This window comes from Peromyscus maniculatus, chromosome 8, assembly GCF_049852395.1.
Source record: "Peromyscus maniculatus bairdii isolate BWxNUB_F1_BW_parent chromosome 8, HU_Pman_BW_mat_3.1, whole genome shotgun sequence".
NCBI lineage: Eukaryota > Metazoa > Chordata > Mammalia > Rodentia > Cricetidae > Peromyscus > Peromyscus maniculatus.
This window is the reverse complement of record NC_134859.1, coordinates 61967550-61992886: the sequence shown is the minus strand read 5'-3', so window position 1 is coordinate 61992886 and position 25337 is coordinate 61967550. Positions and strand designations below refer to the sequence as shown.

The window sequence follows — 25337 nt, the reverse complement described above, 5'->3', positions numbered from 1 at the left end:
AATGAACTACATTTTGATATGGACAGACATATTTCTGGAGGAAAGATGATGATTTTTCTAGATTCTTTGGGGAGGTTTGCAGCTCTTTAGGAATTAGGTGGCACTCCTGCAGATACTGTCCTGCTCCCTGGGGTTTGGTGGGGTGTTCAGCAGCCGCCTCGCCTTGTTGACCTCACTGACTGCCAGTACCCTGCAGCCCTCAGGTCAAGGGTTGCAAGGATAGCCTGGAAGATAAGAGAGCAACCTAAGTAGAGTATGTGCTCCATGTCTGTCTTCATAGGGAGAGTGAATGCCAGGTCTCAACTGGACAGCCACACGTCAATGGTAGCCCAGTTGTGGTCAGGTCTGGATGTAGACCTGGAGTTGCCAGATCTATCAGTTTTTCAAGAGAAGCCAGGAATCCGGGTTTTTCTGCGCCTCTCCCAGCTCTAAAATGTTGGCTTGGTGTTTTTCCTAAACACTGCAAAGGCCAAGCCAAACACATCTGTGGCCCAGCGCTCTGCACCACTGCCCCAGGGCTTTTTCATAGGAGCCTCATTAAAACTCTCTCCTCCATTTGTGCAATAGGTTCTTGAGAATCTGTGCCAGACTTTGTGTCCCATCCTTGGTGGTATCTTGTGTTTTACTTGATTGTTTCAACCTGTCAAGATCTTTGTACTCTCTGTGACTTCCCATTTATCACCATCAAATCTGCCACGTGTGCCCTCTCTCTCTTCATTCAAGCTGTAGATGAGAAAGTGGAACAGGTGGGGTTCAGACCCTGTGCTCTGCTATCCGAGACTTCCTCTCTTCCTCCTCCCCCCCCCTCCTCCTCCTCCTCCTCACTCTAGCCTAAAGTGCCAGGCCCAGAAAGCAAGCACAGGCTTCTTACCTGTTCTTGGTTATTATCCCTCCCTCCCTCCCTCCCTCCCTCCCTCCCTCCCTCCCTCCCTCCCTCCCTCCCTCCCCCCCCTCTCTCTCTGTTGCTTTGATTGCTTGCTTGTTTCTTTTTTTAAGATTTATTGTATTATGTGTATACGTCTGTGTAAGTGTGTGTAGTGTGGGTGTGGGTGCTCTGGGAGTTACAGGCAGTTGTGAGCTTCCTGACATGGGTGCTGGGAACCTGACTTAGATCCTCTGGAAGTGTAGCAAGTGCTCTTGACTACTGAGCCATCTCACCAGCCCTCCTTTCCTTCCTTCCTTCCTTCCTTCCTTCCTTCCTTCCTTCCTTCCTTCCTTCCTTCCTTCCTCCCTCCCTCCCTCCCTCCCTCCCTCCCTCCCTCCCTCCCTCCCTTCCTCCCTTCCTTCCTAACTTCCTTCCTAACTTCTTTCTTTCTTTCTTTTTCTTTTCTTTTTTTGACAATATCTCACACTATGGACCAGACTATGCTAGAACTCACTATGTAGCCCAGGCTGGTCTTGAACTCCTGATCCTCCTGCCTCTGCCTCCTAAATGCTAGGATGACAGGCAAGGCAGCACCTTGCCTGGCGCAGGGCTATGTTTCCTAATCATTCTGTTCCTATTTTCTCTAGAAAAGGAGGTTAATAATACTTACATGCTTCACTTGTAGTTAGAGATATCATGAAGATTTACGAACCAAATCAAGAAAGTGTGTTACTTTCCAAGGAGAAAATATTCACTGCTTTTCATCATAAAAATTAGCACCTCATCTAATTCAGGCATTAGAACAGAAATGTGTTTCCCAAACTGAACCAGGGTGGGCTTGGGGCTCTGCCGCCTGGTGCTGATCCTAGTGTGCGGCTGAGCGGCTGAGCGGTGCAACGGCAGGAGTGCTTGTCTTTGACTTCCTGTCACTTTCAGTTTATAACATTCTTCCGTCCTTTCCTGGGAGGAAAGTTGTCTTAGTTAGGATTTCTATGTCTGTGTAGAGACACCGTGGCCGCGGCAGCTCCTAAAAAGGAAAACATTTCATTGAGGCTGGCTTACAGTTCAGAGGTTTAGTCCATTATTGTCATGGTGGGAAGCATGGCAGCATGCAGGCAGACGCGGTGCTGGAGAGGTAGCTGAGAGTTCTACGTCTGGATGAGCAGGCAGCAGGAAGAGAGAGACACTGGGCCTGGCTTGAGCATCTGAAACCTCCAAGCCCACCCCAGTGACACACTTCCTCCAACAAAGCCACACCCATTCCAACAAAGCCACACCGCCTAATAGTGCTACTCCCTACAGACCTATGGGGCCATTTACATTCAAACCACCACAAAAATTAAGCACATTGATTGATAAAATTAATTAAGGAAATAAATAATAGTTTTAAAGCATACATGCACAAGCACACATCATGCCAGTGGGGCAGGGCAGTGCACATCTGCAGTCCCAGCACTTGGGAGGCTGAGGCAGGAAGATCATGAGTTTGAGGCCAGTCTGGGCTACATACTGAGGATCTGTCTGTAATAAGTAAGTAAGTAAATGAGTAAATAAATATCAACTGCTACTTGTTTTCTCCTCCTAAATATACCACCTTAAAAATGGATAAGTTTTTTGAAGTTTAAGCTTTTATTTCCCATTAGTAACTGAGAATGGCTGAACATTTCTCCTCCCTCAGCCTCCCCAGTAGCTGAGACCACAGCACCTGCCCCATACCCCATCCTCCACCTTCTGTGTGTGTGTGTGTGTGTGTGTGTGTGTGTGTGTGTGTGTGTGTGTGTACACATGCATGTGTGTCTGTCTGTGTCTCTTTTTTGTATTATACTTTTCAGAATATTTTCGGGCTAAAATTGCTGTGGTCTGGAATGCAGACAGCACTGATTCATGGAGCAGCCTGGCCGTCAGCCTTCTGTAAGCATAGTGTCCCTCATCCTGCTTGAGTCTGGCTGCCATTCCCTAACCAGGACTTCTACATCTGGTGCAGAGGCTAAGGGCAGCCTGTGTTTGGCTGACAAGTGGAATCCATGTGCGTGTTGTGCTGCATTTTGCCTGCTTCTACAACACTTAGCTATCGCTGAAGCTGGGGTTCTTGATTAGCCTGGAGTGGGACTGGGGTTAACCTGGTTACTGCAACACATCCTCTTACTGCATGTGAGCCTGGATAGCACGTTGTCTCCCTCCTGGGAGACAGGGTCTCTCTTTCTAAGTAGCCCAGGCTGGCCTTGGTCTAAGTCCTCCTGCCCCATATTCTCACATGCCTACCCTGGTAGAGCTTTTATTGATTTTTATTTATTTCACAAACGCATCTGCTGCCTCCTAGGCCTCGGCCATTTGTCCTGTAAAACCCTCATTTTCAGACACCCTATGAGGAATCTGAATAACCGTTTTCTCCCTCCTCTATGACTAAGAAAGGCCGAGCATTTGTTTCAGTCCTTAAAGGATTGCATGGGCAGTGTTGCTTGTACAACATGGAGTGGCAGCCTGGTCAAGTGAAAAGCTTTGAGTCCTGAATTTGTTGTTTTTGCCTTTAAGACATGCTGCTGCTTTCAGCCCCAGATTCATTCATTCTCTCTCTCTCTCTCTCTCTCTCTCTCTCTCTCTCTCTCTCTCTCTCTCTCTCTCTCTCAGGGTTTCTAGATAGCTTGACTGTTCTGGACCTCAATATGTAGCCCAGGCTGGCCTCGAACTCACAAAGATCACCTGCCTCTGCCTCCCGAGTGCAGGGACTAAAAGCGTGTGCCACCGCACTTGGCTTATGTGTGTTACTTCTTTCTTCTGTCTTATTTGAGCACCTTTGCACAGGCATGTGGAGGCCAGAGGATGATGTCAGGTGTCCTTCATCATTCTCTGCCTTATCTGAGACAGGGTTTTTTGAACCTAGAGCAGAACTGGCAGCCAGCAAGCCTAGTGATCCTCCTGTCCTGCCCCCACAATGCTGGGCTTATAGGTACATATGTGACCAGGCCTGGCTGGCTTTCTCCCTCTTTCCTTCCTCCCTCCCTCCCTCCCTCCCTCTCTCCTTCCTTCCTTCCTTTCTATTGTTTTTTAAGATAGGGTTTCTCTGTGTAGTCTTGGCTGTCCTAGAACTTGCTCTATACCAGGCTGGCCTCAAACTCAGAGACACGCCTGCTTCTGCCTCCTGAGTGCTGGGATTAAAGGTGTGTGCCACCATACCCAGCTGCCATGCCTGCTTTTTACATGGTGCTGGGATATGAACTCAGGTCCCTCTGCTTGTGCAGTAAAAGCTCTTACCCACTGAGGCATCTCTCCATCACCTGAGAATAATAACCTTAAGGGGAAGGCTTCTCTGAATGCCACATTGGTCACATCTTTAGAGTTTTCTAAAGTGGGGGTGGCACTTGTGCTGCCTTGCAGATAAGGTGCTGGTTCATACACACACACATACACACACACACACACACACACACACACACACACGCACACACACATATTTTCTGTGTATGTGTGTGCCTGAGTGTACATGTCCACCCCATGTGTATAGGAGCCCATGGAGGTTTTAAGAAGGCATTGGCTCTCTTAGAACCAGAGTTTTGGGTGATAGGTGCTAGGAACCAAACCTGGGTTTTCTGTAAGAATAGGACATGTAGCCAGGCAGTGGTGGCACACGCCTTTAATCTTAGTACTCGGGAGGCAGAGGTAGGCGGAACTGTGAGTTCAAGGCCAGCCTGGGCTACAGAGTGAGTTCCAGGACAGGCTCCAAAGCTCCACAGAGAAACCCTGTCTCGAAAAACCAAAACCAAACAAACAGAAAGAACAGGACATGCTCTTAACCAATGAGTCCTGCTCTCCAGCCCCACTGTGCTTATTCTTAGGTGTACCTAGCGTGTCCCCTACACAGACCTGGGCTTTTGTCCCTTGTCATGGTGTGCAAGAATCCAGCAGGTTCACAGAGATTTGCAGTGTGTGTATGTATGTGTTTGAGATAGCATGCTCTGTGTGGTACAGGCTGACCTCACATATGTGGTGTGTGTGTGTGTGTGTGTGTGTGTGTGTGTGTGTGTGTGTGTGTGAGAGAGAGAGAGAGAGAGAGAGAGAGAGAGAGAGAGAGAGAGAGAGAGAGAGAGAGAGAAATCTCCATCCCTGTGTGGTCCAGTCTGATACAAGTCAATACAAACTTGTGTCTGTATTGGGGTGTGTGTGTCCTGATCTCAATCTTGTGATCTTCTTTCCTCAACCTCCCAGAAAAATTGGTATTTAAAAATATTACTATTCTTATTTTTAAAGTAGTCTTTGAATATAGTTTTTTTTTTATTTCATCTAGAATGAAGCTGAGTGTTAAGGAATATATTTAGTGATCCTCTTTAAAATCTTTGCTAAATTTGGCATATAGAGGTAGGCAGGGTGGAGAGTGGCACATGCCTGTGATCCCAGCACTTGGGAGGCTGAGGAAGCAAAATCTCGAGTTCAAGGCCTCTGGACTACATGGCACAAAACAATTCATAACTTTAACTTCTTCATTCATATCACTGCATTTAAAAACCATTTTGTATCAGTGTGCATGTGCGTGAGTGCGTGCGCTTGCACACGTATGTGATGTGTGTTTGTAAGTGTGAGGTGTGCACTGGGGCATTCATATAGAAGTCAGAAGACAGCTTTGTGCAGTTTACTCTCTCTTTCCACCTGTACGTGGGTTTGGGAAATCCGGCTCGGGTTGTCAGACTTTACCGTCTGAACTTTTTTGCCAGCTCCACATCATTATATTTTGAACAGTTTTATTGAGATAGAATCCACATATGATGTAATTAATCTGTTTTAACTATCTATCTTCCTACACCACCCAGTATCATTGATATGGTACATTGTTAATATTAAGAATTTGCAGACCGTATGTACATAATGAATGCACTGTGTTGTTAACTACAGTCACTGCGCTGTGCAAGCTCCACTACTCTGTGTATTTCATTCATCCCCATCGGAAACTCTGTGATCATTAAACAAAAGCTCCCATAGCCTCCTGGGGCCTCTAATATTTCCCTGTGGATTTTCTTTTTGTATGTACGCCATATAAATGGAATCCAACAATATCTGACCTTTTGTTTCTGACATATTTCACTTACATCGGCAAGTACTGGCTGGTTTTGTGTGTCAACTCGACACAAGCTAGAGTCATCAGAGAAGAAGGAGCCTCAGCTGAGGAAATGTCTCTATGAGATCCAGGCAAATGCCTGGATCAATTATGTAATTGTCTCAATTAGTGATTAGCTGGGCAAGGTCCAACCCATGGTGAGTGGTGCCATCTCTGAGTTGGTGGTCCTGGGTTCTGTAAGAAAGCAGCCTGAGCAAGCCAGGAGAACCAAGCCAGTAAGCAGCGCCCCTCCATGGCCTCTGCATCAGCTCCTGCCTCCAGGATCCTGCCCTGTTTGAGTTCCTGTTTGTGACTTCCTTCAGTGATGAACAGCAATGTGAAAGTGTAAGCCAAATAAACCCTTTCTCTCCTCTCCAACTTGCTTTTGGGTCAATGCTGCTGTGAGGACCAGCCTTCAGCAGCTCAGGAACTGAAGGGGAGCCACGGAGTTGGCGAACTAATCACTCAACTTGAATTTTCTACCTGAGGGAGTAAGACTTAATTCTCTGGGACTGGCAAAAAAGGTAAACATACATACATACACACACACACACACACACACACACACACACACACACACACATACACACATCAGTATGTCAGGATATCACTTAAGGTGCTCATGAATGGCAAGCCATCAGCAGGTCAGAGAAACTGAAGATGAAATGTGGAGTAGGTGAACTACTGGACAGATGAACAGACACATGAGGACTTCTCTGGGGGCCAGAACTTAGGTCTTCATTTTATTCCTCTTTCTGTTGCTTGTTCTAATCTGTTCTTCTTCTGTTCTGTTCTTCTAGCCTGATGTTTTCCTTCTGCATCTTTCCTGATGACTTCCTTCTCCTTTATTTTTTTCTCTTACAGTTTATATACCCCAGCAAAATCTTTCAAGCAATATAAAAATCACAATGTGGTTACAGTCTATCTTTTAGTAAATGACTTTTTTTAAGTAAAAAATGTCTTTTAAGTAAAAGAAAATGAATAAAAGTAAAAAACAACATGTTCCCATTCCCCTTACATGCATGATTAAATATCTTGGGTATTACAGGTGAAAAATAAATTATCCCCAAGAACCCACATACATTCATGCCCAAGCAACTTGTTACAAATTAACAAAGTGTAAGCAAGCAAGGTATTTTTCTCGGCCAGATCTTTTACTGGCAGGCTACATTTTGTGGTTACAAAGAAAGAACCAATCATTTTATTATTTATCTCAAAAGGTAATCCTGTGAAAAAAATCTTAAAAGAATCACAAATCTAAACTTTTATATATGAAAAACAACCAGTCAACTATACTTTAAATCCTCAGGTTACATACCCATTCATCAACAGTTTTTTTACATCAGGAAGCTGAGGACAGAAATGGATACAAGGAATTAATCATCACCTTTGATCACCAACCCATCCTAACAAGAAAGGTATATCAGCCAGCAATGGCCAGACTGCCGTTGTTTTTGTTCCCTGACCTCAATGAGTCCCTTGCTCAACTGTTAAAAGTGTGCCTTTGTAAACTAAATTGTTCCCCAAGATTTTCTACCTCAAAGCCATTAACAAAAACTTCTTAACCCAACCTTAAGTCATTATTTAAAGCTTGGTTTTAGCTATGATGCACACTGAAACCTATGAATACATCTTCCAACATTAAGATTAAAGAACTTGAGTTAGCCTAGTTTCTGGGACTTAATTGTTTTCCTTAATCATTAACCTAAGCCACAGTCTATATGGCTCCTCAAGAGAAATTCATAAGTCTTAGCTGTGTGACACTTCCTTGTTCTTATTTTCTATCCTCTCTAGTCCCTGCTTTATTAGGGGACGGGGGCAACACTATATCCTGCCTTTACCTATATTAAATTTTCCACTAAACTAATATCTATCATAATCCCTTACTATTTTTGTTAAAAATCTGTAATCATCAAAATTCTATTTAAACTAACATTATTATTATATAAAATCATTACTTCAATTAAACAGTACAGCTTAAGAGGAAATCATCTTCATAATAATCCACAGGTAAAATCCACAGTAGAATGTGATGTTTCCATGAGGTAATCACACTACATTAAAGGCAGTGGGGATCCCCCTACACCCATTCAGACCCTTGCAGATACTGGAGAAAAATGGCAGAGGCAAACATGTAAAGACACAGCAGTAGCAAGAGACATTCTGGAGCTGAAGCCCTCAGAGCCTTGCCTAGCTGAGATTCACCCATCAGTGCCTGGCATTGTGGTGGGCTGATTTCCTGAAGTCAGTTCCCATCTGCTGCTCCTCTGACATTGCCACCAACAAGTCATGGTGTTTGTTGCAGCGATGGAAACCCTAAGACATCAAGGCTTATCCATATTAATGCATGTGTCAGAACTTCATCTCCTTTATGGCTGAGTAATATTGTATTGTATGGACCTACCACATTTTGTTTTTCCCTTCATCTGCTCAGGAACCTGTGGGAGCCCATTTTCGGGTTCCTCGTGGCTTTACCCAGCAGGTCTGCATAGAGGATGATTAGGGCCACGGGCCTGAGTGCAGGTGTCTGAGATGGTCTGCACTTGGCTCTTCTGGAGGAGGAGGTCTTTTGCTCCACCCCTTGGTGTCTTTATGAATACCCTGGGGCAGAGACTAGACCTCTGAACTGCAAGTCAGCCTCAGTTAAATGTTTCCTTTTATAAGAGTTGCCGTGGTCACGGTGTCTCTTCACACCAATAGAAACCCTAACTGAGACAATAGTCTTAAGCTTTTGTGTCAGGGCCAATAACAGAGATGCTCTCCCCACACCAGCTAAAACTGCCCTGCATTTATTTCTCTTTGGTTTAGTTAACAAGTCCAGCCATCAGGGTGTTTCCTTCATGAGCATTGAAACACAAGTCCCACTTATCTGTGATGTGATTATTGAAAATAGCTTTAGAAAACCAGTGTGCCAGCGGGAACAGGGATGCTTTATTCTTCTTCCGAGCCATCTCCACATGAACTGGCATTCTAGAGGAGTCTGCTAGAAAGGCTCAGCATAACTCTCGCCACCTCTCCATTTCCCCAGTAAAAGCAGTCAGCTACAGGTTGGAACTGGAGTCTACATCTGAAGAGGAAACTGCCACTCATCACTACCGTAACTGTCACTCTCGTTTGCTTGCTGATAGCTAGAGGCTTTGCAAGGGAAATTTCACTTTCAGGTTGAGGCTTTGCCTGAGAAAAAACAGCAGTAACTCGGCCAACAGACAGAGCTTTCCTGGGCCTCAAATCCTTGACACAAGAAGTCATTGAGCGTGTGAAAACAATGGGTGGGAACTTGAAACCCTGTCTTCATGTAAGAACTTGGCCTCCTTTTCTCTTCCCTCTTTTAGCCACAGAAGTACAGTATTTAGAGCAATCTGGCCTCGACTGCGGGTGTCCTGTCAGCCTTTCCATTAATAACGCCTGCTTTTCAGGGGTCTGCAATAAAGCTGTAACATCTCCTTTGCTCTGATTTGGACTCCCTGGTCTCTCCTGCGGAGATGAATTTTGCAAAACAGAGACAATGCCTTTCTAGTCTGCTTTCATTTGGTGTTTTGAGTTGTCTTCATTAAACCTTTTAAGTAACAAGAAACTTGTTATCCTCCCAGTAGTGTTGGATCACATGCCAAGATTCTAATTTCTTTTACATTTTTATTTATTTTTTGAGAAAAGGTCTCATGTAGCCCAGGCCGGCCTCAAACTTCCTATGTAGCTGAGGATAACCATGAGTTCCTGAACCTCCTGCCTCCACCTGGCAAAATTCTGATTTCTGTTTCCCTGTTGTATTGTGGCGTCTAGAAAGATTCTGGGTTCCTCTTTGGTTCTGATTCCGATACCTAGACTGTGAGTATTGGGCAGTGTAGTTGAATGGCATTCACTTTACAGCCTCCAGTTAAAGGCAGACGTTTCTATGAACCAAAGGCTGAGGGGCCCCCAGCTGGATCAGGCCCTCTGAATAGGTGAGACAGTCGATTGGATTGATCAGTTTGGGAGGCATCTAGGCAGTGGTACCAGGTCCTGGGCTCGCTGCATGAGTTGGCTGTTTGAAACCTGGAGCTTATGCAGGGACGCTTGGCTCAGTCTGGGAGGAGGGGACTGGACCTGCCTGGACTGAGTCTACCAGGTTGATCGCAGTCCTGGGGGAGGCTTTGCCCTGGAGGAGGTGGGAATGGGGGGTAGGCTGGGGGTAAGGGGGTAGGTGGGAGGGGGGAGAACAGGGGAACCCGTGGCTGATATGTAGAACTGAATGGTATTGTAAAATAAAATAAAAGGGGGTAAAAAAGGAAAAAAAAGGCAGACGGTTCTTCTATAAATGTGCCTATGACAAGATTTAATGATCCCATTTTTTTGTTTTGTTTTGTTTTCTAGTAAAGCAGGAGAAGAGAGTAAAGGGGAGATGGTTCAGTGGGTGAGGATCCTTGCTCTGTGAGTTCAAATCTCCAGCACTGATATAAAAAGCCGTGTGTGATCACGTGCATGGTTGTAACCCAAGTGCTTGCTGCGGTGGGCAGAACATGGCTAGGACTTTCTGGCTGCCAGCCTAGCTCCATGTTTGTGAGTCACCATGTGGGTGCTGGGAACTGAACATGAGTCCTCTGAAAGAGCAATGTGTGCTCTTCACTGCTGAGCCATCTCTCCAGCCCCTCATTCTTTCTTTTTATAACGATGAGTATGGCACATAGAATTTCAAATGTTCCAGGCAAGTTTTCTACCTCTGAGCTATAACTATGGTTCCTAAATGTCTTTTGAAATAATAACAAATCCTTCCAAGCAGATTTGGGAGCCACTTTTCCTTGCTACAGAGCCTGAGAAGCTAACTGGTGCACATGCATGTCCCAACAGTAGCAGTAACTGTGATGGCATTCACCAGCCTGGTAGCTGCCAGCACAGTGGAGAGATGACTGAAAGAAAAGTCCTAGGGTGAGAAGAGCCCTGTGTCCACTGTACACCCCATTAGTGGTACTAAAATAGCGGGAATCCCCGAGTTCCCAAAGGGAGTAGGTAAAGCAGAAGAGGGCATGCTCAGCTGAAGTCTCGGGGACATGCACGTCAAATCCCTTGACAGGACGTCCAGATGTTGCCGCAATACGATGCTTTCTCCTGAACAAATACCCGATTTGATGTGATGAGAGTTACTCAGTGTCTAAAATTAGAAGGACTAGTAAGCTATGGGGAATTAGGATGAAGTAAGGAACCTCTGACTTGGCACTGGAAGTCTGGCTGTTTGTGGGAAGCCGTCCTTTGTTACACTTGGACAAGCTGTTCCCTCAGTGCGCCTGTTCCTGAAGTATTGAATTTCTGTACCTTTTATCCAGCAAAAGCAGCTGAGGTTTTTTCTTAAACATTTCCTTTTTTTTTTTTTTTTTTTTTTTTTTTTTGCCATGTGGACTTGCTGCTTTGGATGCTCTCCTCAACAAGTCTTACATTCCATCCAGGGAAGCTGTGCAGACTGCTCCAGCCACGCCTGCAGATTCAAGACGAGTGTGTTGTGAGCTTTGGGCAATATAGAAAGAGAACTTGAAATGTAAACGTTTAGTCTTGTTGGGTACTGCTGAGTGTGCCCTGGCCTTGTCTTAGGATTTTACTTCTGGCTTGTGTCCCAAAAATCACAAAAAATAAGCTCATTGGTTCACATTTTTCAGTGGATGTGGTTTGCAGAAATCGTAAATAAAAGTAACTTATGGGCCGGGCGTTGGTGGCGCACGCCTTTAATCCCAGCACTCGGGAGGCAGAGCCAGGCGGATCTCTGTGAGTTCGAGGCCAGCCTGGGCTACCAAGTGAGCTCCAGGAAAGGCGCAAAGCTACACAGAGAAACCCTGTCTCGAAAAACCAAAAAAAAAAAAAAAAGTAACTTATGTGGAACAGAGCATTTTAGCAAATAAAGTGAGAATTACTCCCTTTGCTCGGCACATTCTTTTGACTCACAGACTTGGAAAGAAAACTGTGCTGTAAATAAAGCCCCTTTATCCTCTGGGTTTCTGAATGGGCTAACAGAGGATAAGTGTGAACTGTAGTGATTCTCATCTGATGGGTGCTCCTGTGGCCCCCAGCAGTGCTGCTAACTCAGTGTATTGTAGGATGCAGGGAAAACACAACCCTGACAGCCGGCCGGGGGCAGCAGAGAGTTCTGTAGCCTCGACAGCTGTTGAATATCTTCTTGGAGAAGGAGCTACATTGTTACTATTGCTGAGGCTTCTTGGAGCACCTCTGCTCCAGCTGAGGATGCCTTGTTTCCATAGCAACAGCTCTGACTGGTACAGGATGGCCCACAGTTTCAGAAAGGACTTTCTATAAATAGAAGCTACTTACTTGGATGTTTCTTCTACCAGTTGATGACATCAGGGCCTTTGTTTAGGACTCAGATGTATCCCTTGCCAGTTTTTGCTTTCTAGACAGTTATCTTACTAATGCTGAGGAATGATTCTTTTATTCATCTCTCTGTGTATCATTTTTCTCTCTTAATGACATTTCTGTGGGGTTGGAGAGTGCACATGTGGGTACATGTGCATGTGTAGACCAGAGGTTGACATTAGGTGTCTTCCTCAGTTGCTCTACACTTTCTAAAAAATGAGTTAACTTTAGAGGGTAGTGCATGGAGAGCAGAAGTTTAAGTTGTGAGAGTCAGTTCTCTCCTCCCACCTGATGGGTTCTGGGAATCAAACTCGGGTTAACAGGCTCAACAAGTGCTCTCACCTGCTGAGCCCTCTTGTAGTCCCCCAATTCATTTTTTTGAGGCAGGGTCTCTCATTAAACTTGGAGCTTAACAGATTCACTAGACCGGCTGGCCAGCAAGCCCTGGAGACCCTCCTCTCTCTCTGCTTCCCCAGTGCTGGATTACCGGTGCAGCACTAACTCAGCTTTTTCCGTGGGTTCGGGGATCCAGATTCACGCAGTGTGCAGCAAACACTTGACTGCTTGAATCATCTTCTTAGCGCCCCGCCCCAGCCCCCTCAACTCACATGGTTCTTACTTTTCTTTCTTTTTTCTTTATTTTGTTTTTCAATATAGGGTTCCTCTGTGTAGCCTTGGCTTTTCGGGAACTCACTCTATAAGAGCAGGCTGGTTTAGAACTCAGAATTCCACCTGCCTCAGCCTCCCAAGTGCTGGGATTAAAGGCGTGCACCGCCGCCCGCCACATGTTTACATTTCTTGCAGGTTTCCCCTGAAAACTGTTTTGAAAGACATGTTCCTTTGCTGAGTAGCGTTTCCTCTCAGATCTAGCACAGTCCATTTGGTAGATACCCTGCTTATTTCCCTTCCTTCCTTTCCTCATCTGCTTTATGGCAGGATGGTTTTCATTGTTTGTTTTGTTATTGTCATTTGGCTTTTGAGGTACGGTTTTGCTGTGTAGCCCAGGCTAGTGTCAAGCTTGAGTTCCTCCTACCCCAACCTCTTGAGTACAAAGATGATCACCATTCCCAGCAGGCACTCAGTTTTTATTAAAGATAATTAAATAAGTAAGCCAACCTCTTTCTGAAGCCACCTTGACTTTCAGCATAGTTGGGAGATGTCATTCTCATCGTCCTTCCCAGATGCCTTCAGGTACTCGACTTTGCCAGCTCGTTTACAAAGCTCTTTCCAGAAAGATCACCGATGACCTTTGTATTCCATCGGGACAGTCAGGAAACAGTGTACTGGTTGCCAGTCAGTAAACCCCTTCCATGAGCATGGCACTCATATATGGAGTCGGGACTGCAGGTTAAAAGACAAAGTCCCGATTTAAACTGTCTTAAACAAACAAACAAACCGTGGAGGGAGAGGAGAATTGCTGGGAAGGGAGTTGAACGGTTTGCCCATGGGAAGTGTCTCCATAGGCCTTGTCAAACAGCCAAGCTTAGAGCTGGAGTAATGCCCGCGTCTGTCTCTCCCAGGAGGCTAGCCTCCTTCCTTTATTGGAGAACCTTGCTGCTGTCTAGCTTAGCCTCATCTTCCAGCTCTCCTTCCCAATTCCAGTTCTGGAAAAATCATAATTGCGGCGTGTGACTGTCTGCTCTGCTCCTTTAACACAGGACTCGGTAAGAACACTGGGAGAGGGGACCTGCAGGTTTGGGGTGTATTGGGTCAACAGTTCCAAAGATTTCATCACCCAACCCCGTTAGGGAGTCTTCCTAACAAAAAAATCTCTGGAAGGGGTGCTGTTATTTCTGTTCTAGAAATGGTAAAGCCGGGACTCCTGGAGGTCAAGTGACTTGACAGAGATCACATGGTTAAAGCCAAGCCTCCAACCTCAGTCTCTGGCTCCAGATCACTTGCTTTATCCAGTACAGCATGTTTCATCCCCATGTAATAGAAAAGAACGGGGAACCAGCAGATGTCAGTGTAAAATAGCAATGGTGGAAAAACGTTGGGAAATCTGGTTTTCTTTCTAGTAACCTTAAATGTTACTACTTTAAGGTTTTTTTGTTTTTGTTTTTGTTTTTTTCGGTTTTTGGTGTTTTGAGACAGGGTTTCTCTGTGTAGCTTTGGAGCCTGTCCTGGAACTCACTTTGTAGACCAGGCTGGCTTCGAACTCACAGAGATCCGCCTGCCTCTGCCTCCTGAGTGCTGGGATTAAAGGTGTGCGTCACCACCACCTAGTGTTTACAAGATCTTTTTAAAATGAACAGCAGCAGCAAATGGTAGGAAATGGGATTTCAGTTTCTGAAGGCTACCTTTGGGCTCACCAGAGAGTGATATAATTCTCTGGTAAAGCAACTGCCCAGTTAGATCCATCTTCGAGCCAAAGGAGGTGCTTAGTGACCAAGAGCATTGCCCTTCTGGTCTGCCAAAAAGAAACAGGAAGGGAAGAAAGAAAGGAGAGACCTCTGTGCCAGGTCCGTGCTGCTTCTCTTCTGGGCCAGTGACCTAGTCTGGCCAGGATCCTGCTCAGAATGTACCTCAGGAGGCAGGACACTTGAAAGTCATGGCTATCGTGTGTGGGTCACAGAAGCACGAGGATACTGTAATGGCTTTTGCTAAGTCTCGGAAGCAAGCTCAGTGGGTCACTTTGTGTCTCTGAGTACAGATGTAGAGTTGCCAAAAGAGGGTCACAGTAGAAATTGCTATGCAGCGATACCCGAGGCTCAGACTGCCACCATACTGCTCCACTCAGAGACAGCAGGCAGAGCAGAAAGGCAGGGTGATGGAAAGCAGACATTTGGGGTGATTGATTCTGTTTTCAATCTGGATCCAGTTTGACATGGGAAAGTACCATATTAAATGGTGTCCAGGAGTGGAGCTAGAATCTTCCAGAGCATTTTCTGATTACCTGTGTCAGATGTGCATGTTAGTGTTTTGTTTTTTGTTTTCAGAAGAATCTTCTTCCGTAGGCCTTGCACTTTTCCCAGGTGTGAACTGTTCTTCTGTGGTGCAGTTGACTATTGGAGGGCAGATAGCAAATGCTAGGACTAGTTGAGAAGGGACTGAGTAAGTAGACTTACTTCTCAGAGGAAACATTTTGACTCTGGAAAATGAATTATATTAACTTTCATGAGCTTCAGTACATTATTATAACAAGCGAAGGCTGAAAAAATATCTGGCAGACCGTTTATCTTTCTTGAAGTCTGTGAAATATAAGATTGTGTGAGTCTTGTGTCCCTCGGTGGGAGCAGTCTGGAGAGGACAGGACAGGAGCTCCTTAGTGTACAACGTGTCCTTTTAAGGTGTTTGGCTATAATCCCATCAGCATGTCACTGTAACATGCATGCCTTAAACATCCCAGAATGCCACATGAGCCATGCCCAAGAAGAAAGTCTTTTTTGGCAGTCTGTTGCCTGTAAGGTCTCTGTGGTATTCTGACATCATGATTCAAAAGCATGTTTAGAAGCCTCCAATGAGTTTAGAGTGTACTGACCCCTCCCCTGTAGCATCACCTTGGCATTAAACTTGGTTACCCAGGCAAATGCTACCAATCTAAAGTGTGATGCTGTGAGTGAGTTTGAACCACTGCTTGAGGTTGTACCTGAAGTTAAGGGGATGGTAGACCACAGCACCCTGATGCAGAATAGTCTGAGTGCTGCCACTCAGTGCTGACGTTTTTAATTATTTGGCAAAGATTTGTTGGATTTTAGCTGTGCTATAGCTTTAGCTAGATGCTCTTGGTAAAGTGACCATATAATTTATCACCAGGATCAGTTTTATTTATTTATTTATTTATTTATCTATCTATCTATCTATTTATTTATTTTTTTATTTTATTATTATTATTTTGTGTGTGTGTGTGTGTGTGTGTGTGTGTGTGTGTGTGTGTGTGTGTGTATGAGTGTTTTGCCTACCAAAACTGGAACTGGAGTTACAGACAGTTGTGAGTTGCCAGGCTAGTGCTGGGTAATGAACCTGGGTCCTCTGCAAGAACATCCAGGACTCAACTGCTGAGATACCTCACCAGACCCACCAGGGCCACTTTTGAGAATGAGAGGAGCTATCTATAATTATACCGAACCACACTATAACCCTCACACTTGAGGGTAGAGGCAAAAATCATAGTTTAAGGCCAACCTCAACTGCACAATGAGTCTGTGTCTTACAAATCCAAAGAAGGTGCTGAGAATGTGGCTTAGTTAGTGGAGCATGGCCTGACATGCATGAGGGAGCCCTGGGTTTGATCCCTAGAACTGCCTATTACCACATGTCTGGAGTCCTGGCACTAGAGGCAGCAGGATTAGAAGTTCAAGGTCCTCCTGGGATACATAGTGAGTTCTAGGGAAGCCTGGGCTCCATGATCATGCCCCAACAAAACAATGCAAGCCAGCCTACAATAATAACGAGAATAACTTTATCATTGTTACATGATGCAGTCACATAGCGGGACTATCCTAGCTAACCCTAGTGGACAGTTGCCTGGAGTATTCATGTCCTGGGGTATGTACAGCTGTTAGACAGCTAGTTCCATAGTAAATCCAGAACTTTATAAAGGTCCTAAGTTTGATTCTTAGCACTGCAAAAACAAACCAAAATTATAGAAACAATGCTCTTCTACAATTATCCCAGGACTGCACAACCAGTTCCCCCTTCTGAACTATTTACATAGTAGAGTGTGCAAGCATCTCTCACTGAGAATTCCTCCATTCATTTGCTGCTGCTTTTCCACACTTCATCAGTCACACAAAAACCTTATCGAAGGTAGTCTGCTGGAGTCCAATGAACTTCCTTCCTTCCTTCCTTCTCTCCTTCCTTCCTTCCCTCCCTCCCTCCCTCCCTCCCTTCCTTCCTCCCTCCCTTCCATTTTTTGTTAAAGGTCTCCCTAAATAGCTCAGGCTCATTCCTACCTCATGGCAGCCCTCCTGCCTCAGTCTCCCAGGACTGAGATTATAGGCACGTGCCGCCGTGTCTAGCTCAGTCAGCTTTTTGTGCCCATGTGATGTTGTAGCTATCCTCGCTGGCATTGTGTGATGAACATGAGCAAGTCAGGCTGGGCTCCCAAACCACATTATTTACCTACACAAGTGGCAGACAAAGCCGGGCCATCGTTGGCCAGCCCAGCTTTGTATCAGCTCCTCACCATGTTGGCACTGTCTGCTGCCCGCTCTCGGCCCCTGTAATCCGACTTCGTCACGGTTTTCAGCATCTTCCCTGTAGTCGGTGGCAGCCCTCTGTCTTAATCCAGTGTAAGGAGTGAGTGCTCTTTTTCACCTTCACGCACTGGTTTGGGTTGGGTGACATCATAGTCCTGTTTCTCTGCCGATGATGGTTTCTGTCTCGAAAGTTTGCCACTGCCTTTTCTTGCAGCCAGCTGGACTTCCCGAGGGCTCGGTTCTCCCCTCCCTCGTCTCGCCTTCCCTCTCCCCTCGTACAGCACCTAATCAGAATGTGCTTGAGTGACTGAAAGAGTGAATGAAACTCTGACTGGCGTGACTGAACAGCTGTGGGTTATCACAAACCCCAGAGTCCGTGAGCCCCCCACGTGTGTAGCTCCAGTGCCCTTCCATCTCCCCTCATCGCGGCGATGTGTGAACAATGACGTTTTCCTTGTGTCCCGTCCATCTTTGTGGCGGTTTATTTCCTGAGAAACATTTGGCTCACCATAGCTTCAGATGTGCCCCTCTGACTTCATTTTATCGGTTTCTAAGTAGGACATCATAAATGTCTAAGATTGGCCACAACTTTGCAGTCCCCATGCTAGTCCTGATTTTGGTGGTGGCGGTGATTGTTGACACAGTCTTTTAGAGTTATTTTGTAGATGAGGAAACTGATACCCAGCCGGTGTCCAGAGTTAGCTACTTCTGACTTGGAGCTGCCACTGTTTTCACAGGTGTGAAGGCTCATGCACATACTGAGAGACAGCTGTGTGTCCTTTGTCATTAGTAACATGTATAGGAATCACCAAATAGAGGGACTGGTTTAGTTTTCAATGGAAACTTTATGGCAAGCATGGTAGCATGTGCTTATTTATAATCCTAGCACCGAGAAAGGCAGAGACAGGATTGCTGCAAGTTTGAGGCCAGCCTGGTCTACAGAGAGTTCTAGTCCAACCATGACTACATAGTAAGGCTCTGTCTCAGAAAACCAAAAACTGAATTTAAATTTTATGCTGTGGATTACTAAGTTCTTAGACTTTGCTTGTGCTCATGTACGAGGCTTTATCTCCCTCTCCTGTTCGGGTGCAGTGGAACTGTCGGTCGAGAACAATGAATCGAGAGAGTTTCTGGTCAGAACTTCCGGCAGACTGGAATTGATTAGAGCAGAGTGACTGGCGCTCATTCTCCTTGCTTCTCATTTTTAACCCACTTCTCTTATTCTAGGCTCTCGAAGAGGCCCAGAAAGCCATTCAGCAGCTCTTTGGCAAAATCAAGGATATCAAAGACAAAGCAGAAAAATCAGAACAAATGGTGAGTTAGGTGTCTTCCTTACACGTTTGCACCCAGAGCGGGAAGTTAGCGTCTCTGTCAGTCACAGTAGTTACAGGCTCTTCCTCCCCCTGCCTGCCAGTAGTGGTCATACACTCCTCTCTGTGAGTACATCCCTGACTGCCTCAGAGGAGCTGCGAGACAGGGTGACTCACCAGCCTTGCTGCCCTACATTTGCAGCCGCTTCTTCAAATAGGAAACAATCCCCCCATACACACACACACACACACACACACACACACACACACACACACACACACACAAATAGTTTCCTAGTCATTTTGGAAGCCTTTCTCTAGCATGTTTCTAGCTTGTGTTTCCCAGTTAAGATATCTGAGATGTAATCTGGTAAGTAGCTCACTAACTAACACTGGTCGAGGGTCTGGGATGGGGTACCATACCAGGATACACGCACACAGTTTTCATTAGTTCCTACTCTCTGAATTTGTAGGGGATGTGCTCAGAAGGCACCTGCTGACCAGGAACCTAGCCTTAACCACAGCTGCTTCTCAGGAGCTACCAGGCTGCTCTGGGTTCCTGGGCTGAGATTCTAAGTCATGTGATGCATCTAAATGACAGCTTCCTCAACTATGAAATAATAAAAACGTCTGCCTCACAGGATCTCAGAGCAGAACACCTATTTTCTCTGGAGTACAATACTCAGCACCAAGCAGTGTGATCATCAAGTGATACTAGCAGAGATGACATTTGTACTTAATTCATTGTACTTAATTTTGTTTATTTTGAGACAGGGTTTTTCTGTGTAGATCAGGCTGGCCTTGAACTCACAGAAATCCACTTGTCTCTGCCTCTTAAACACTCAGCGGTTATACTCAGCTTTTATGCTCAGCAATAATGCTGTGATTTTAAGCTGCTGTTCTGGATTGTGCACCCTCTTCCAGCCAAGTGGAACACAATGATAGGGGAATTAGTACTTGGCAAAATCTCTCAAGGTGTCAAGCACAGTGCCAATTCCTTTATACAAGTGATTTGATACAGCCCTCCTGACAATCTTGCAGTGAGATTTAGTGTCATTGCTGTTATTTTATTCATTTATTTTGATTATTTATTTTATAAATAAGGAAACTGATACTCAGCAAGAAAATTGGCCTAAGACAGAGATTGTGTAAGTGGTAGAGCTGAGATTCAGCTCTATATTTCTCTGAATCTGAACCCACCATATCTTGCTTCCTTTGTCCTTTTTGGATGCTCATGACTGACCTTTGCAATTAGTTTCAGCAATCTGTTTTGCAGAACAGCCGTTCATGCATTTGCCCTGAGTACTCCTTGCATGTCCTGCCATTAAAGGTTCTGTTTAGGGGGCTGGAAAGATGGCTCAGTGGTTAAGAGCACTGGCTGTTCTTCCAGAGGACCTGGGTTCAATTCCTAGTACCCACATGGCAGCTCACAACTATGTGTAACTCTACCTCCAGGGGATCTGACACCCTCACGCAGGCAAAAGATCAATGCACATAAAAATAAATAAGTCATTTTAAAAAAAGGTATTTTTTAGGGCATAGCAGGTAGTTCAGCTTGTCTAAAGCAGCACAGGTTATGTGATACAAGATCCTGGGAATGAAAAGACCAGTAAGCTATGGTGCAGAGCCATGAGGAAGGATAGAGGAAGAGGGTGTGTTGGCTGTGAATGCAGGGATGAGAAGAGGTCTAGATGAGTAGTTTAGACCCAGTGTTAGGTTAGAGAGACGATGGTTCAACAGTTAAGAGCACTGGTTGCTCTCTCAGAGGACCCCGGGACTCCAGTTTCTTTCTTTGTTTTTGTTTTTGTTTTCGAGACAGGGTTTCTGTATGTAGCCCTGGCTATCTTGGAACTTGCTCTGTAGATCAGGCTGGCCTTGTACTCAGAGATCCAACTGCCTCTGCCTCCTGAGTGCTGGGATTAAAGGTGTGCACCACCACTATCCCACCCCAGTTTGATTCTTAACATGTACTTGGGGCTCACAACCATCTATCTGTAACTCCAGTTTCAGGGAATCTGATGTCCCTTCTAGGCATACAAGTGGTACATAGACATACATACAGGCAAAATGTTTATACACATAAAACAAACAAAATGGCGGTTAAAGCTTCCCAGACCAGAGCCAGGTGTGGTGTATGTGCCTGTAAGCTTAGCACTGGGGAAGCTGAGAGTTAAAGGTCAGGCTGGAGAGATGGCTCAGTGGTTAAGAGCACTGGCTGTTCATCTAGAGGTCCTGGGTTCAATTCCCAGCACCCACAGGGCAGCTCATAACTGCCTGTTCCTCTCATTTCAGGGAGTCCGACACCATCACACAGATATATATGCAGGCAATGTGCATGAAATAAAAATAAATAAATAATAATAATAATAAAAGAATTAAAGGCCTTGGTTGCATGCTGAAGCTCTCTGGCTCTCTCAAAAATAACAGTAGGGCTGGGAGGTGGTGGCGCATGCCTTTAATCCCAGCACTCGGGAGGCAGAGCCAGGTGGATCTGTGTGAGTTCGAGGCCAGCCTGGGCTACCAAATGAGTTCCAGGAAAGGCACAAAGCTACACAGAGAAACCCTGTCTCGAAAAACCAACCAACCAACCAACCAACCAACCAACCAACCAACCAAATAAATAAATAACAGTAGGATTGAAGCCAAGTAGCCCAGAAAGAGACTGGGGTTGCTTTCAAGAGGATGATAACTTCAGTGTTGGAAGTGTGTGATCAGATTACAGAGCCAGATGAGTTTCTGATGTATTATGTCATTCACATCTTCTTTTGACCCACGCTCAATTTTTTTTTCCTGTAGTGGTGATAGTGATAGAACCCAGGGCCTTGTACAGTAAAGGCTTGTGGCTGTGCGGGGGAATTCTCTTTACCAGTTACTTACCTAGAATGGTTAAACCAAAAATCAGGTCATATGAGCTTAACTCACTGTAGGATTTTTCACCTCACTGAGACATGTACGTATCTAATGATTAGAATATTTGTGTTCGATATCCATGGAACTCCTTTCTTTCCAGGTGTCATAAAGCCTGGGGAACCAAACCAAATTGCTATTAAGAAGGTTCCCCTGGGGCTGGAGAGATGGCTCAGAGGTTAAGAGCACTGGCTGTTCTTCCAGAGGACATGAGTTCAATTCCCAGCAACCACATGGTGGTTCACAACCATCTGTAATAAGACCTAGTGCCCTCTTCTGGAGTGCAGTGATACATGCAGGCAGAACACTGTATACATAATAAATAATAAATAAATCTTTAAAAAAAGAAAAGAAAAAGGTTCCCTTGGGCTGGCAAGATGACTCAATAAATAAAGATGCTTGCCACCAAGCTTAAGGGCCTGAGTTTGATCCCTGGGACTTCCAAGATGGAAAATGACAACCAGTCCCACAGGTTGTCCTCTGTCCTTCATATACATGCATGCACGCACACACTCATGCACACACGCACGCACGCACGCACGCACGCTTCTTGGTCATTGTAGATCAATCTAGTGAAAGACTTCACCTGTCTGTCAGAAGTGGAGGCTCCCGCAGCTTCTCTGGTGAATCCACTTCCCCTGACTGGAAGACCCTTGCGTTCCCACGCCATGCTCCATTCTCTCGGGTCTGCCAGGACACCTGGCAGCTTCCACTCCCCAGGCTGCCCTTCTCCTCTTAGGAGGTTACACGTTAAGCTTATCAAAAGCACTGGACTTTTTTTTTTTTTTTAATGTGAGTCAGTCTTTTTTTGGCTGGAGATCAGGAATAAACTATAGCTTCATGATAAAGACTGCCTCAGTGCAGCCAGCTGAGCCCAGCCGGCACCTGTAGTGGCAGAAGACGACACACTCACTGGGGAGGGATGTGCTGGACTTGACTCCACCCTATCCTCAGTGCTCTGCTCCATCAAGAGCAAAAAATAAACTTCTTTCTTTGAGGGTTTTGTGACCCTAGGTATGAAATCTGAAGAGATGCCAAATTTTAAAAAAAGCTAAACAAAAACCATTTGAGACAGGTTTTGCTAGGTAATCCAAACTGGCCTTAAACTCAATGTGTAGTCCAGGCTGTCAGTGAACTTGTGATCATCATGGCTCAGCCACTCAAGTGGTAGGTAGGATTATAGCCGTGGGCCACCACAGCCAGCCCAAAAGAATGACTTGAAGAAAGGAAGGGCTCACTTACATGGTAGATTAGACCAAAAGGACAGCTGGATACAGTGGTACGTGCCTATATTCCTAGCACTTGGGAAGTAGAGGCGGGAAGACTGACACAAATCAAGGCCAGCCTGGTTTAGATAGCAAGTTCAAGGACAGCCAGGGCTACAGAGTAAGACCTTGTCTCAATAAAAAGAAAGAAGCTGAGGACTGGAGACATGGCTCAGCAGTAAGAACACTTGCTGCCCTTGCAAGGGCCCTAGTTTGGTTCCCAGCACTCACATCAGGCTCCTTACAACTGTCTTAACTCCAGCTCCAGGGACCCAGTACCCTCTTCCTGCCTCTGTGGCTCCAGTATACACACATTCGTACAAAACAAGAAAAATAAATCTCTTCTTCTTTGCTCTTTTCCCCTTAAAGACAGGGTCTCTCTACCTAGCCCTATCTGTCCTGAAACATACTATGTAGAACAGGCTGGCCTTGAACTCACAGAGATCCGCCTGCCTCTGCCTTGTAAGTACTGGGATTAAAGGTGTGCATGCATCACCACACCCAGCCCCAAAATGTATCTTTAAAAAAGAGAAACAAGCAAAGAAAACATGAAAGGAGCTAATTATTGTAAATTATTTTAGTTTTATATTGTGAGAGTATTCTTATTTTTTCTAGGGGCTAACCTGAGGTTATTTCAAATGATTGTATGTGTATGATTTTCTTGTGGAGTGACTTGAAGGTGGGTTTACAGCTTTCTTACCCTCCCCCCTTCCCCTGTTGTTTTCAATGTGTAGGTGAAGGAAATCACCCGAGATATTAAGCAGTTAGACCATGCCAAGCGCCACCTGACCACCTCAATCACGACACTGAACCACCTGCACATGCTGGCCGGTGGGGTCGACTCCCTGGAGTAAGTAAGCAGAGTGAACTTTCTCAGGGAACCCATGCGAAATGTTCCACAGAAGGAGAGTGACTTCATGGAGTTATTCATTTCCCAGCCAGGCTAGCCTCACCATCCTGCCCCACTTTTGGAACACTGATCACAAGTGTTCAGTCACTTTTGGTGTTCACAACTTAAGAAAAGAGCTGGGGATGTAGCCCAGTGGCAGAGTGCCTGCTTGACATGCCCAAAGCCCTGGGTCCCATCCCCAACACTGCAAAAGACAACAAACATCTGCTTAATAAGAAAAGGATGGACAGATGACCTGAGGAGGCCACAGAAAGCCCATGAGAAGGACCCCGAGAACCGGGTGGTCTGGTGTGGTAGATCTAGACCAGTAAGTCAGACAGTGATGCAGCTCAGTCACTCCCCAGGGCCTCTGCCTTGGCAGCTGCTCCTCCTCCTCTTGGGCTGAGTTGCACCTCACCAAAGAGACCATTTGTAAACAAATCTTTGATGTATCATTCAACCCACTTTTTTTCTAAAACCCATGTTTTCAATATTGTAGCTTTCTGTTTAACACATTTAGAAACAGTATTAAAAGAAGTTGCTGGTTGTTTACCACAGAATAGTGATTCAAAACCTCCTTCTTTAGCACTCCGCTCCTGTCTGGTGTGTGTGTGGGGTGTCCAAAGCCTCCTCCTCCAGCACCCCACTCCTGTCGGAGGTATGGGGGGTGTCCAAAGCCTCCTCCTCCAGCACCCCGCTCCTGTCAGAGGTGTGGGGGTGTCCAAAGCCTCCTCCTCCAGCACCCCGCTCCTGTCTGAGGTGTGGGGTGTCCAAAGCCTCCTCCTCCAGCACCCCGCTCCTGTCTGAGGTGTGGGGTGTCCAAAGCCTCCTCCTCCAGCACCCCGCTCCTGTCTGAGGTGTGGGGTGTCCAAAGCCTCCTCTTCCAGCACCCCGCTCCTGTCTGGGGTGTGGGGTGCTCCGGCTGGTTCCCCTGCCCTAGTCATAGTGCAATTTCACATGTGGACAGACCAGCCATCTTCACAGACATGCAGATGTGGCAGCAATGGAGGCTACCCAGAAGGAAGGAGGAGGGGCTGCATCATTCCTAGCCTCTGCTGGGTCTACCATGGGTAACAGAGTCCCTGGTCCATTGCAGGAGTGATCACCCAGGGCGGGCAGCCAGTGGGACTCAAGAACCATCCTCCTCCTTCCTTCTGGGTCTTAGCAGGTAGCAATGGCAGTGGAGCACCGTGGCTTGAACTTGAGCCTTTCCTTGAAATGTCTCGAAGGGAAGTCATGAATTACACATTTAATGTGAAAGCCAACTCCAGTGGAAGATTCAGACCTGATAGTTTGTACTTCATTGCCATGTGTAACTGTTGATTTTATCAGCATCTTTTACTCAAGCTTCGTATTACCCTTAGCAGCAGGGCAAGTCGACATCTCTGATGCAGTTCTTTATCATTGGCTTAAAACTACAGATTGCAGTTAACGTGAAATCACAAACAGTCATCCTCTTTTGTATTCTAGAAAAATGGTTTTGTTCTCCTGTGCACCACAATCCTCAGCGACATTTTATACAATGGTCTTTAAAATGCAAT

At 45.7% G+C, this 25337-nt stretch overlaps 1 protein-coding gene across 3 annotated transcripts in view; it reads left to right on the top strand.

Annotated features, from left to right (window-relative positions):
- Positions 1-25337, top strand: part of Vps53 (VPS53 subunit of GARP complex) — a 153568-nt gene that overhangs the window by 24018 nt on the left and 104213 nt on the right. For all 3 annotated transcript variants that reach the window (XM_006977408.4, XM_076542912.1, XM_076542914.1), the window contains 2 exons: positions 18653-18739; positions 23642-23757. In XM_006977408.4, the coding sequence (XP_006977470.1) occupies positions 18653-18739; positions 23642-23757 (203 nt within the window). The remainder of the gene's footprint in view (positions 1-18652; positions 18740-23641; positions 23758-25337) is intronic.